Source organism: Hoplias malabaricus, chromosome 17 (genome assembly GCF_029633855.1).
Source record: "Hoplias malabaricus isolate fHopMal1 chromosome 17, fHopMal1.hap1, whole genome shotgun sequence".
NCBI classification, from domain to species: Eukaryota; Metazoa; Chordata; class Actinopteri; order Characiformes; family Erythrinidae; genus Hoplias; species Hoplias malabaricus.
This window is the reverse complement of record NC_089816.1, coordinates 32,998,978-33,010,406: the sequence shown is the minus strand read 5'-3', so window position 1 is coordinate 33,010,406 and position 11,429 is coordinate 32,998,978. Positions and strand designations below refer to the sequence as shown.

General features: G+C 49.5%; 1 protein-coding gene across 1 annotated transcript in view; it reads left to right on the top strand.

The window, feature by feature from the left end:
• lcat (lecithin-cholesterol acyltransferase) overlaps positions 1–9,555 on the top strand; it is an 11,982-nt gene extending 2,427 nt beyond the window's left edge. Inside the window, exons 4-6 of the mRNA XM_066649895.1 lie at positions 3,160–3,255; positions 3,497–3,721; positions 6,613–9,555. Of these exons, the coding sequence (XP_066505992.1) occupies positions 3,160–3,255; positions 3,497–3,721; positions 6,613–7,211 (920 nt within the window). The 3' untranslated portion in view covers positions 7,212–9,555. The remainder of the gene's footprint in view (positions 1–3,159; positions 3,256–3,496; positions 3,722–6,612) is intronic.
• The last annotated feature ends 1,874 nt before the right edge of the window (positions 9,556–11,429 follow it).

Below are 11,429 nucleotides of genomic sequence, written 5' to 3'. Positions count from 1 at the left end.
GACTTTTAGACATTTTGGACTGATGTCATTGTGTGCCATCCAGAGAGTACAAGACCCCGGGAACAGCTACACACAAGTGAATCTTATAATCACAAACATGCAGCAGATATAAGCAGATAATGGTTACAGACCAGGCCTGGTACCGGAGGGTCACCGGTTCTATCCCCAGGACCGGCAGGAACATTCATGACTGAAGTGCTCTTGAGCAAGGCACTGAGCCCCCAAACGCTCCCTGTGTGCCGGGGATGGCTTCCCACCGCTCTGTGTGTGTTCACAGCCCCCAGTGCACTTTGTGTGTGTGTGTGTGTTTTGTTGTAAAACGACAAATAATTTCACATTACATTACAGATAAGCAGCAGTTATAAGCAGGTGTTGTGTTAGGCTCAGTTCATCAGTTTCAACATCAGATTTGAAAGAGATCAGCTCTGTCTCATTTCCAAAGTTAATGTTTGTTCTCTCCAGTCCTCTTCTGCTTTTCCTTTCTTTAGTTCCTCCTCCTTCATCTGGGGTAGGACAGGAGCAGTAGAGTGGGATAGGACAGGAGCAGTAGAGTGGGATAGGACAGGAGCAGTAGAGAGGGGTAGGACAGGAGCAGTAGAGTGGGGTAGGACAGGAGCAGTAGAGTGGGGTAGGACAGGAGCAGTAGAGAGGGGTAGGACAGGAGCAGTAGAGTGGGATAGGACAGGAGCAGTAGAGAGGGGTAGGACAGGAGCAGTAGAGAGGGGTAGGACAGGAGCAGTAGAGAGGGGTAGGACAGGAGCAGTAGAGAGGGGTAGGACAGGAGCAGTAGAGAGGGGTAGGACAGGAGCAGTAGAGAGGGGTAGGACAGGAGCAGTAGAGTGGGGTAGGACAGGAGCAGTAGAGTGGGGTAGGACAGGAGCAGTAGAGAGGGGTAGGACAGGAGCAGTAGAGAGGGGTAGGACAGGAGCAGTAGAGAGGGGTAGGACAGGAGCAGTAGAGAGGGGTAGGACAGGAGCAGTAGAGAGGGGTAGGACAGGAGCAGTAGAGAGGGGTAGGACAGGAGCAGTAGAGAGGGGTAGGACAGGAGCAGTAGAGAGGGGTAGGACAGGAGCAGTAGAGAGGGGTAGGACAGGAGCAGTAGAGAGGGGTAGGACAGGAGCAGTAGAGTGGGGTAGGACAGGAGCAGTAGAGTGGGGTAGGACAGGAGCAGTAGAGTGGGGTAGGACAGGAGCAGTAGAGTGGGGTAGGACAGGAGCAGTAGAGAGGGGTAGGACAGGAGCAGTAGAGAGGGGTAGGACAGGAGCAGTAGAGAGGGGTAGGACAGGAGCAGTAGAGAGGGGTAGGACAGGAGCAGTAGAGAGGGGTAGGACAGGAGCAGTAGAGAGGGGTAGGACAGGAGCAGTAGAGAGGGGTAGGACAGGAGCAGTAGAGAGGGGTAGGACAGGAGCAGTAGAGAGGGGTAGGACAGGAGCAGTAGAGAGGGGTAGGACAGGAGCAGTAGAGAGGGGTAGGACAGGAGCAGTAGAGAGGGGTAGGACAGGAGCAGTAGAGAGGGGTAGGACAGGAGCAGTAGAGAGGGGTAGGACAGGAGCAGTAGAGTGGGGTAGGACAGGAGCAGTAGAGTGGGGTAGGACAGGAGCAGTAGAGTGGGGTAGGACAGGAGCAGTAGAGTGGGGTAGGACAGGAGCAGTAGAGAGGGGTAGGACAGGAGCAGTAGAGTGGGATAGGACAGAAGCAGTAGAGAGGGGTAGGACAGGAGCAGTAGAGAGGGGTAGGACAGGAGCAGTAGAGAGGGGTAGGACAGGAGCAGTAGAGTGGGGTAGGACAGGAGCAGTAGAGTGGGGTAGGACAGGAGCAGTAGAGAGGGGTAGGACAGGAGCAGTAGAGAGGGGTAGGACAGGAGCAGTAGAGAGGGGTAGGACAGGAGCAGTAGAGAGGGGTAGGACAGGAGCAGTAGAGAGGGGTAGGACAGGAGCAGTAGAGAGGGGTAGGACAGGAGCAGTAGAGTGGGGTAGGACAGGAGCAGTAGAGTGGGGTAGGACAGGAGCAGTAGAGTGGGGTAGGACAGGAGCAGTAGAGTGGGATAGGACAGGAGCAGTAGAGAGGGGTAGGACAGGAGCAGTAGAGAGGGGTAGGACAGGAGCAGTAGAGTGGGGTAGGACAGGAGCAGTAGAGTGGGGTAGGACAGGAGCAGTAGAGTGGGGTAGGACAGGAGCAGTAGAGAGGGGTAGGACAGGAGCAGTAGAGAGGGGTAGGACAGGAGCAGTAGAGAGGGGTAGGACAGGAGCAGTAGAGAGGGGTAGGACAGGAGCAGTAGAGAGGGGTAGGACAGGAGCAGTAGAGTGGGATAGGACAGGAGCAGTAGAGTGGGATAGGACAGGAGCAGTAGAGTGGGGTAGGACAGGAGCAGTAGAGTGGGGTATGACAGGAGCAGTAGAGAGGGGTAGGACAGGAGCAGTAGAGAGGGGTAGGACAGGAGCAGTAGAGAGGGGTAGGACAGGAGCAGTAGAGAGGGGTAGGACAGGAGCAGTAGAGAGGGGTAGGACAGGAGCAGTAGAGAGGGGTAGGACAGGAGCAGTAGAGAGGGGTAGGACAGGAGCAGTAGAGAGGGTGGGATAGGACAGGAGCAGTAGAGAGGGTGGGATAGGACAGGAGCAGTAGAGAGGGTGGGATAGGACAGGAGCAGTAGAGAGGGTGGGATAGGACAGGAGCAGTAGAGAGGGGTAGGACAGGAGCGGTAGAGAGGGTGGGATAGGACAGGAGCGGTAGAGAGGGTGGGATAGGACAGGAGCGGTAGAGAGGGTGGGATAGGACAGGAGCGGTAGAGAGGGTGGGGTAGGACAGGAGCGGTAGACAGGGTGGGGTAGGACAGGAGCGGTAGAGAGGGAGGGGTAGGACAGGAGCAGTAGAGAGGGGTAGGACAGGAGCGGTAGACAGGGTGGGGTAGGACAGGAGCGGTAGACAGGGTGGGGTAGGACAGGAGCGGTAGAGAGGGTGGGGTAGGACAGGAGCGGTAGAGAGGGTGGGGTAGGACAGGAGCAGTAGAGAGGGTGGGGTAGGACAGGAGCGGTAGACAGGGTGGGGTACCATCTGTGTGCAGAGCTGAAAGTCTGTTAGCAGTTTAACAGCAGTTTAAAATGGTGGAAATCACTGATCACTCATCTACAAAAATTTGGACATGCGTGCCTCTGATTCTAGGTTATTTCTACACCATGGTTCAACATTTGGTCAACATTGGATACGTGCGGAACGAAACGGTTCGAGCGGCACCGTACGACTGGAGGATCGCTCCGAGTGAGTTGGCCTTGTCTCCCTCTCAAATTTACACCTACTCACTTCATTCCCTCTCTTCTCTGACCTCTCCGCCTGAGTGACCCGCATGTGGTGTGTTTTCCCTTATCTCTCTGATTCGCAGCTTTGACATTGATTCACAGTGACACGTGCGCTTTGTGAACTTTACATCATCCAGTAGATCTGACACTGTACTTGTACCAATGTGCTCTCATTGCGTTTGTGTGTGTGTGGTATAACACAGATGAGCAGGACGAGTATTTCTCACAACTAAAGGGCCTGGTGGAGGAGATGCATGATGAATATAATCAGCCTGTTTACCTACTGGGCCACAGCATGGGCAGCCACTACATCCTCTACTTCCTGAACCAGCAAAGCCAGGCCTGGAAAGACCGCTACATAAGGAGCTTCATCTCCCTGGGAGCACCGTGGGGTGGAGCAGTGAAGCCCCTCAGGGTGCTGGCATCAGGTAACGTGATGAATACATTAATACTGGCTCTGGATTAGATCAGAGGTTGCAGATCTAGTCTGTTTGATCTGTTCTACATTACATATCCAAAGCCTTGTAGACAATACCCCCCTTAAAAAAGTCTATTCATCTAGAGTTAGCTACAGTGATGAGCTCAGTCGTGTCAGAAAACACTGCTCCACATTTGGAGACTAATATAGAGCACCATAAAGGATGTACATATTAAAATGATCACAGTTCTTTGGTCTTGAAAAAATGTTTGTGACTTGCTTTGGTCAAAATACCACAAGGACCACATATCACAGCAGCGTTCTTATTCATTAATTCATTCATTCATTCATTCACTCATTCATTATCTGAACCCTTATCCAGTTCAGGGTCGCGGTGGGTCTGGAGCCTACCTGGAATCACTGGGTGCAAGGCAGGAACATGGCGACACACACTCACACATTCACACCTACAGACACTTTTGAGTCACCAATCCACCTGCCAACATGTGTTTTTGGACAGTGGCAGGAAACTGGAGGAAACCCACATGGACACAGAGAGAACACACCACACTCCTCACAGACAGTCATCCGGAGGAAACCCACGCAGACACACGGAGAACACACCAAACTCCTCACAGACAGTCACCCGGAGGAAACCCACACAGACACAGCGAGAACACACCACACTCCTCACAGACAGTCACCCGGAGGAAACCCACGCAGACACAGGGAGAACACACCACACTCCTCACAGACAGTCATCCGGAGGAAACCCATGCAGACACAGAGAGAACACACCACACTTCTCACAGACAGTCACCTGGAGGAAACCCACGCGGACACAGGGAGAACACACCACACTCCTCACAGACAGTCATCCGGAGGAAACCCACGCAGACACAGGGAGAACACACCACACTCCTCACAGACAGTCACCCAGAGGAAACCCAAACAGACACAGGGAGAACACACCACACTTCTCACAGACAGTCATCCGGAGGAAACCCACGCAGACACACGGAGAACACACCAAACTCCTCACAGACAGTCACCCGGAGGAAACCCACGCAGACACAGGGAGAACACACCACACTCCTCACAGACAGTCACCCAGAGGAAACCCAAACAGACACAGGGAGAACACACCACACTTCTCACAGACAGTCACCCGGAGGAAACCCACGCAGACACAGAGAGAACACACCACACTCCTCACAGACAGTCACCCAGAGGAAACCCACACAGACACAGGGAGAACACACCACACTTCTCACAGACAGTCACCCGGAGGAAACCCATGCAGACACAGAGAGAACACACCACACTTCTCACAGACAGTCACCTGGAGGAAACCCACGCGGACACAGGGAGAACACACGAAACTCCTCACAGACAGTCAGTCGGAGGAAACCCACATGGACACAGGGAGAACACACCACACTCCTCACAGACAGTCACCCGGAGCGGTACTCGAACCCACAACCTCCAGGTCCCTGGAGCTATGTGGCTGCTACACCTACCTGCTGCGCCATTGTTTAACCTCGTCTTTGTGCTCTCACATCAATGCGTGTCCAGCGCTGTGATTGGAGAGACTCTGGCAAGGGGGCGGGGCATTTTCAGAGCATCCTCACTCCGCGTAAGTAGCAGCACAAAATCGTTTCATCCCATGTATTACGATTCCACGAGTCCACAGTAACTGCCTGCGTGGTCTTATTTTCATGGTTAGTAAGTTTGTTGGGCTCAAGAACTCCAAATGAATAATTCTGAAGGACACAATGCCAGTAGTAGGACCATATCAGATGGGACCACATCCATGACCTCTTACCTCAGTTCTACTGAGCTCCTATCAGACAGAAGTATTGATCCATATAGGAAGAACCCGCAGTGTTGTCCGTTCAGTCTGATTTTCCACAAGGAGCTGCGGCGATGCAGCTGAGACTGTAGTAAATCATGGAGAACATGCCTCTTGAATGTTGATTACCTGTGCAGAAGGTCAGAAGGGCATGGTGTTCAGTACGCTTTTCTCTTGTGAATCACATTGATTTAGAGGTCGTCCATTTTCTCAACCCCATAGTGGACCATACTTTGTAATTCTATAGTTACAGACTGTATAATTACAGACTTTAAATTTCAGAGTAAAATCTTATAATAAAATGATTGTATCTTATTATTATTGATATAATTCCAGCAGCCACAGCGCCCTAATACCAGAACACATAAATTCACTGAAGCTAAGTGGGTCTTGTCAATGCTACATCAATTTTACTTTCATTCTATCATTCATAAAGTGTGGTGTGTTCTCCCTGTGTCTGCATGGGTTTCCTCCGGGTGACTGTCTGTGAGGAGTGTGGTGTGTTCTCCCTGTGTCTGCATGGGTTTCCTCCGGGTGACTGTCTGTGAGGAGTGTGGTGTGTTCTCCCTGTGTCTGCATGGGTTTCCTCCGGGTGACTGTCTGTGAGGAGTGTGTTGTGTTCTCCCTGTGTCTGCGGGGGTTTCCTCCGGGTGACTGTCTGTGAGGAGTGTGGTGTGTTCTCCCTGTGTCTGCGGGGGTTTCCTCCGGGTGACTGTCTGTGAGGAGTTTGGTGTGTTCTCTCTGTGTCTGCGTGGGTTTCCTCCAGGCGACTGTCTGTGAGGAGTGTGGTGTGTTCTCCCCGTGTCTGCGTGGGTTTCCTCCAGGCGACTGTCTGTTAGGAGTTTGGTGTGTTCTCCCCGTGAACTGGATAAGCGGATTCAGACAATGAAAGAATGAAAGAATTAATTATGTACTGTAGTTGATATACAACAGGAGAATAGTAGGAGTCTGTTATTGGACAGAAGTGTTGGTCAGAAGCCTATGAGAGTGAAAATAAGAGTATGAAATCATGACAATATGATGGACAGAGATTTTTTTCTGCTCTTTAGGTGACAATGATGGAATTCCTCTGGTGTCCAACATCAAGATCCGTGAGGAGCAGCGAATGACAACCACAAACCCATGGATGATCCCTTCAGAGGAAGCTTGGCCTAAAGACCATGTATTTGTCTCCACTCCCTTCTTCAACTACACCAATCAGGACTACAAACGCTTCTTCAGTGATATTAACTTCGAGGACGGCTGGTACATGTGGGAGGACACCAGGAACCTCACAGCTGGTCTCCCCACACCAGGAGTGGAGGTGTACTGTTTCTACGGAGTCGGCCTCCCCACAGCAGTCACCTACATCTACGACCAGGACTTTCCCAATTCGGACCCCATAGACTTTCGGTATGAAGATGGAGACGACACGGTGGACACCCGCAGCATGAGCATGTGCAAGCACTGGATTGGGCAGCAGGAGCAGCCTGTTTATGTCACTGAATTCAAGGGCATGCCCCATCTGGACATGGTCTTCAACCACAATGTCCTGACTGCCATCCAGGAGATCCTGCAGGGAACTTTCCATCAAGAGGAGAGTGTTCAAACGGTGACAGTGAAACCGTCCAAAAACAACCCCAAAAAACCTGTCATCCCAAGCCCGTAGGTTACATGCATTTGATAGTAGTGATCCACATGTATTAATGCCTTTTTTAAAGATGCACCCTTAAAAATAATGGTTCCTGAATGGTCCTTGTGTTAGTAGACTGTTCTAAGAAAAAATTTAACTCAGCAATCAGACATATTCTCCAGTGAGGAAGCCGTTATACTGACACCTAGTGGCCTACATCAGAGATTCTTTACTAAACCTATGCTAAATACGGCCAAATATGGGACCCACTCTATGGAGCTTTTTAGGAAACATTAAATAATACTAATACTTTTGGAATGGAAGAATTGCTGATTGTTGGTTAAGAACTACTGCATTAGGAAATACTTTAAAGAATTTGTGTTTTATTTCGCCTCACTTCAAAAATGCCTTTCTTGGACCTTTATTTTTAAGTGTGTGTCAGCCATTTCAGCGTGTGTGTGTGTGTGTGTGTGTGTGTATACTTTTTTAATTTATAAATCCCTAAAGTTATTGATTTACCTTTAACCTGACTAACAGAGACCCTGTATTTTCATTGTTAGCTTGTTTCTGGTTAGCTTTGTTAGCAATACCAGTAGATAACTATGCATTACGTGATATTTTATGCATCCAGAAACCATAGCAAAAGGTCCAGGTTTAGTGCTTGGACTGTAATGTGTGTATGACTGATTTAATGCTACGCAAATACACAGAAACTCTAATCTCTATGATCCTACTGCTATTACACACTCTTGATGTGCTGGCAGCCATCTTGGATTCTGAGCTCAGGGTTGGTGAGGCCCTCCCAACTTTCCGACTAGGAAACATGACGTGTGGAGGCATTCCAGTTGAAATTACTTGGTATTCAAAAATTCTCACGTCTGAATTCAAATTGAATGCAGCCATAGTGCAGTTTCTGCGGTGCTGAGCCTTGTATAGTAACAACAAAGGCTCAGTTCTTCCTGTTACAGTTTAGTGGAGCGTCACAGTGATATTGAAGCTGTAATTTTAAGGTAAAAATAATTCCTAGCGTTTCCCTCAAAAAAAGGTGGGAGGAACCTTTGAAAAACTACAAGCACTTTAATGCTATTTTAATCTCTGCATGAAAGGTACATCATACAATGCATGGCAGGTATTACTGGATCTGGGTGAGTTTGTGGTGTCATGTGATGGACTGTCCAGGATGTGGCCTGGCTTATGCCCCAGTGATTTCCAGTAGGTTCTGGACACACCACTAACTCTGAATGGGATGCAGCAGCTACAGAAAATGAATGAATGAATGTTGGGTAGTGTAGTTAGAAAACACTGGCTGACAAATAACCCATTTAAGGTACAAATGGAGGGCACTTACTCAACATCAGCTTTTCTCTGTCGCCATCTGTTGGACAACAACTCTGCAAGACAACATTTAGTATCTAATATTAAAGTACAATGTACATTAATTTTCTGCACGTGTTGTTTTTGCATTGAGAGATGTTCTGAGAATGTAAACACTTGCTGATTTCTCCTGTAGTATTTATATGACACAGAATCAAGAGTAATGCAGATTGTTTGATTTCAATGTGTTTATAAAACTAATTATAGAAACACACATATATTCCGTTTCAATTTGATCAACTCCAATGACCGTGTGATACACACCCGTTGCTCTGCATACTTTGCTAGCCCCCTGTCATCCTGTCCTGGACCCCCACAGAGCAGGTGTGATGTGGTGGTGGTGGATCATTCTCAGCGCTGCAGTGACACTGACGTGGTGGTGGTGTGTTAGTGTGTGGTGGATCAGACACAGCAGTGGCTGCTGGAGTTTTTTAATCCCTGAGTGTCACTGCTGGACTGAGAATAGTCCACCAACCACAGGTCTCTCGTGAAGGACTAGAGGAGAAACAACACACACTGCAGACACAGGTGAGCTTCTGTCTCCAACATATACCAAGAAAGCAGGTGTGCTTAATACATAGAGTGGACAGTGCAGAACAGCGCAATACATCTCCTCCACATCAGTGTCACTGCAGCACTGAGAATGATCCACCGGCCAAGGTCTGACCATTGAAAGGCGGCAAACGAAGTATGCAGATCAACAGATGAAGTACAGTCTTACAGTTATTATATTATTGCTGATTTATTATAAATATAAATGTGTATTGTGCATTTATATTTCATCAACGTATTGGAAATGAGCAAAAAAAAGTGCAGAAATTCAATATTGAGGTCAATCTGTTATCACTGTCCTTGCTCAAGTTTTTCCCTGAGCTTTGTCCTCGTGGTTCTCAGCAACCCTTGCCCTGATCTGAGGGCTCAAAGTCTGGAACAAATCGGCAGAAACGTCAATATTCTGGAAACGGGTTTCCATGAAAGGGAGCAGGACACGAGCGAATGGGCTGAACAGACATGTTCAGAACACACATGTTTCAATAAATAAAACATTGTTTGACAAATCTATGCGTCCCTGTGTGGTCCCAAGATGAGACTAGACCTAAACCAATGGCCTCATTCCAACAGGTACTGCTGTTCCAGTGGCTGAATCCAATCAAATCCTCATAGAAATGTCTCATCCAGTGTAAAACCATCTCAGAAGCCCCTGAATTTGCAGGAAATGGGGATGAATCACCTCCCAATTCCTTTGATTAAAGAAGAAAAGTTAGATCGGGAGTTGACCACATATTTGGTCGTACAGTGTGCATGACGTGTACAAGTTTTAAAGGGAGACGTATCATTGTAATTCAAAATGGAGACATTCTCCTTTTGTCATTTTATGGTAATTGTTGTGTAGTGTCCGGCGGCACGGTGGCGCAGCAGGTAGGTGTCACAGTCACACAGCTCCAGGGACCTGCAGGTTGTGGGTTCGATTCCCATTCTGGGTGACTGTCTGTGAGGAGTGTGGTGTGTTCTCTTTGTGTCTGCGTGGGTTTCCTCCGGGAGACTGTCTGTGAGGCGTGTGGTGTGTTCTCCCTGTGTCTGCGTGGGTTTCCCCCAGGTGACTGTCTGTGAGGAGTGTGGTGTGTTCTCCCTGTGTCTGCGTGGGTTTCCTCCGGGTGACTGTCTGTGAGGAGTGTGGTGTGTTCTCCCTGTGTCTGCGTGGGTTTCCTCCGGGTGACTGTCTGTGAGGAGTGTGGTGTGTTCTCCCTGTGTCTGCGTGGGTTTCCTCCGGGTGACTGTCTGTGAGGAGTGTGGTGTGTTCTCTCTGTGTCTGCGTGGGTTTCCTCCGGGAGACTGTCTGTGAGGAGTGTGGTGTGTTCTCCCTGTGTCTGCGTGGGTTTCCTCCGGGTGACTGTCTGTGAGGAGTGTGGTGTGTTCTCCCTGTGTCTGCGTGGGTTTCCTCCGGGTGACTGTCTGTGAGGAGTGTGGTGTGTTCTCCCTGTGTCTGCGTGGGTTTCCTCCGGGTGACTGTCTGTGAGGAGTGTGGTGTGTTCTCCCTGTGTCTGCGTGGGTTTCCTCCAGGTGACTGTCTGTGAGGAGTGTGGTGTGTTCTCCCTGTGTCTGCGTGGGTTTCCTCTGGGTGCTCCGGTTTCCTCCCACAGTCCAAAAACACACGTTGGTAGGTGGATTGGTGACTCAAAAGTGTCCATAGGTGTGAGTGAGTGTGTGTGTGTCTGTGTTGCCCTGTGAAGGACTGGCACCCCCTCCAGGGTGTTTTCCCGCCTTGCGCCCAATGATTCCAGGTAGGCATTGGACCCACCGTGACCCTGAACTGGATAAGGGTTACAGATAATGAATTAATGAATGAATGTTGTGTAGTGTTAAATAGAAAAATTGTCATTTCATGCAATAAAAAAAATCATCTAAAAATGAAATAGTTTGAAAACGGTGAGTGAGTGCTGCATTCGTTATGAAGTCCATCAGGAAAAAGAGCTGCAGAAGCATGTGCATCTGTTTGTGAGCAACTATGAAGTCTGTGTATTCATATTCACATTCATATTCAGTGTCCACACAGACAGTCTCCCGGAGGAAACCCACGCAGACACAGGGAGAACACACCACACTCCTCACAGACAGTCACCCGGAGGAAACCCACGCAGACACAGAGAGAACACACCACACTCCTCACAGACAGTCACCCGGAGGAAACCCACGCAGACACAGAGAGAACACACCACACTCCTCACAGACAGTCACCCGGAGGAAACCCACGCAGACACAGGGAGAACACACCACACTCCTCACAGACAGTCACCCGGAAGAAACCCACGCAGACACAGAGAGAACACACCACACTCCTCACAGACAGTCACCCGGAGGAAACCCACGCAGACACAGGGA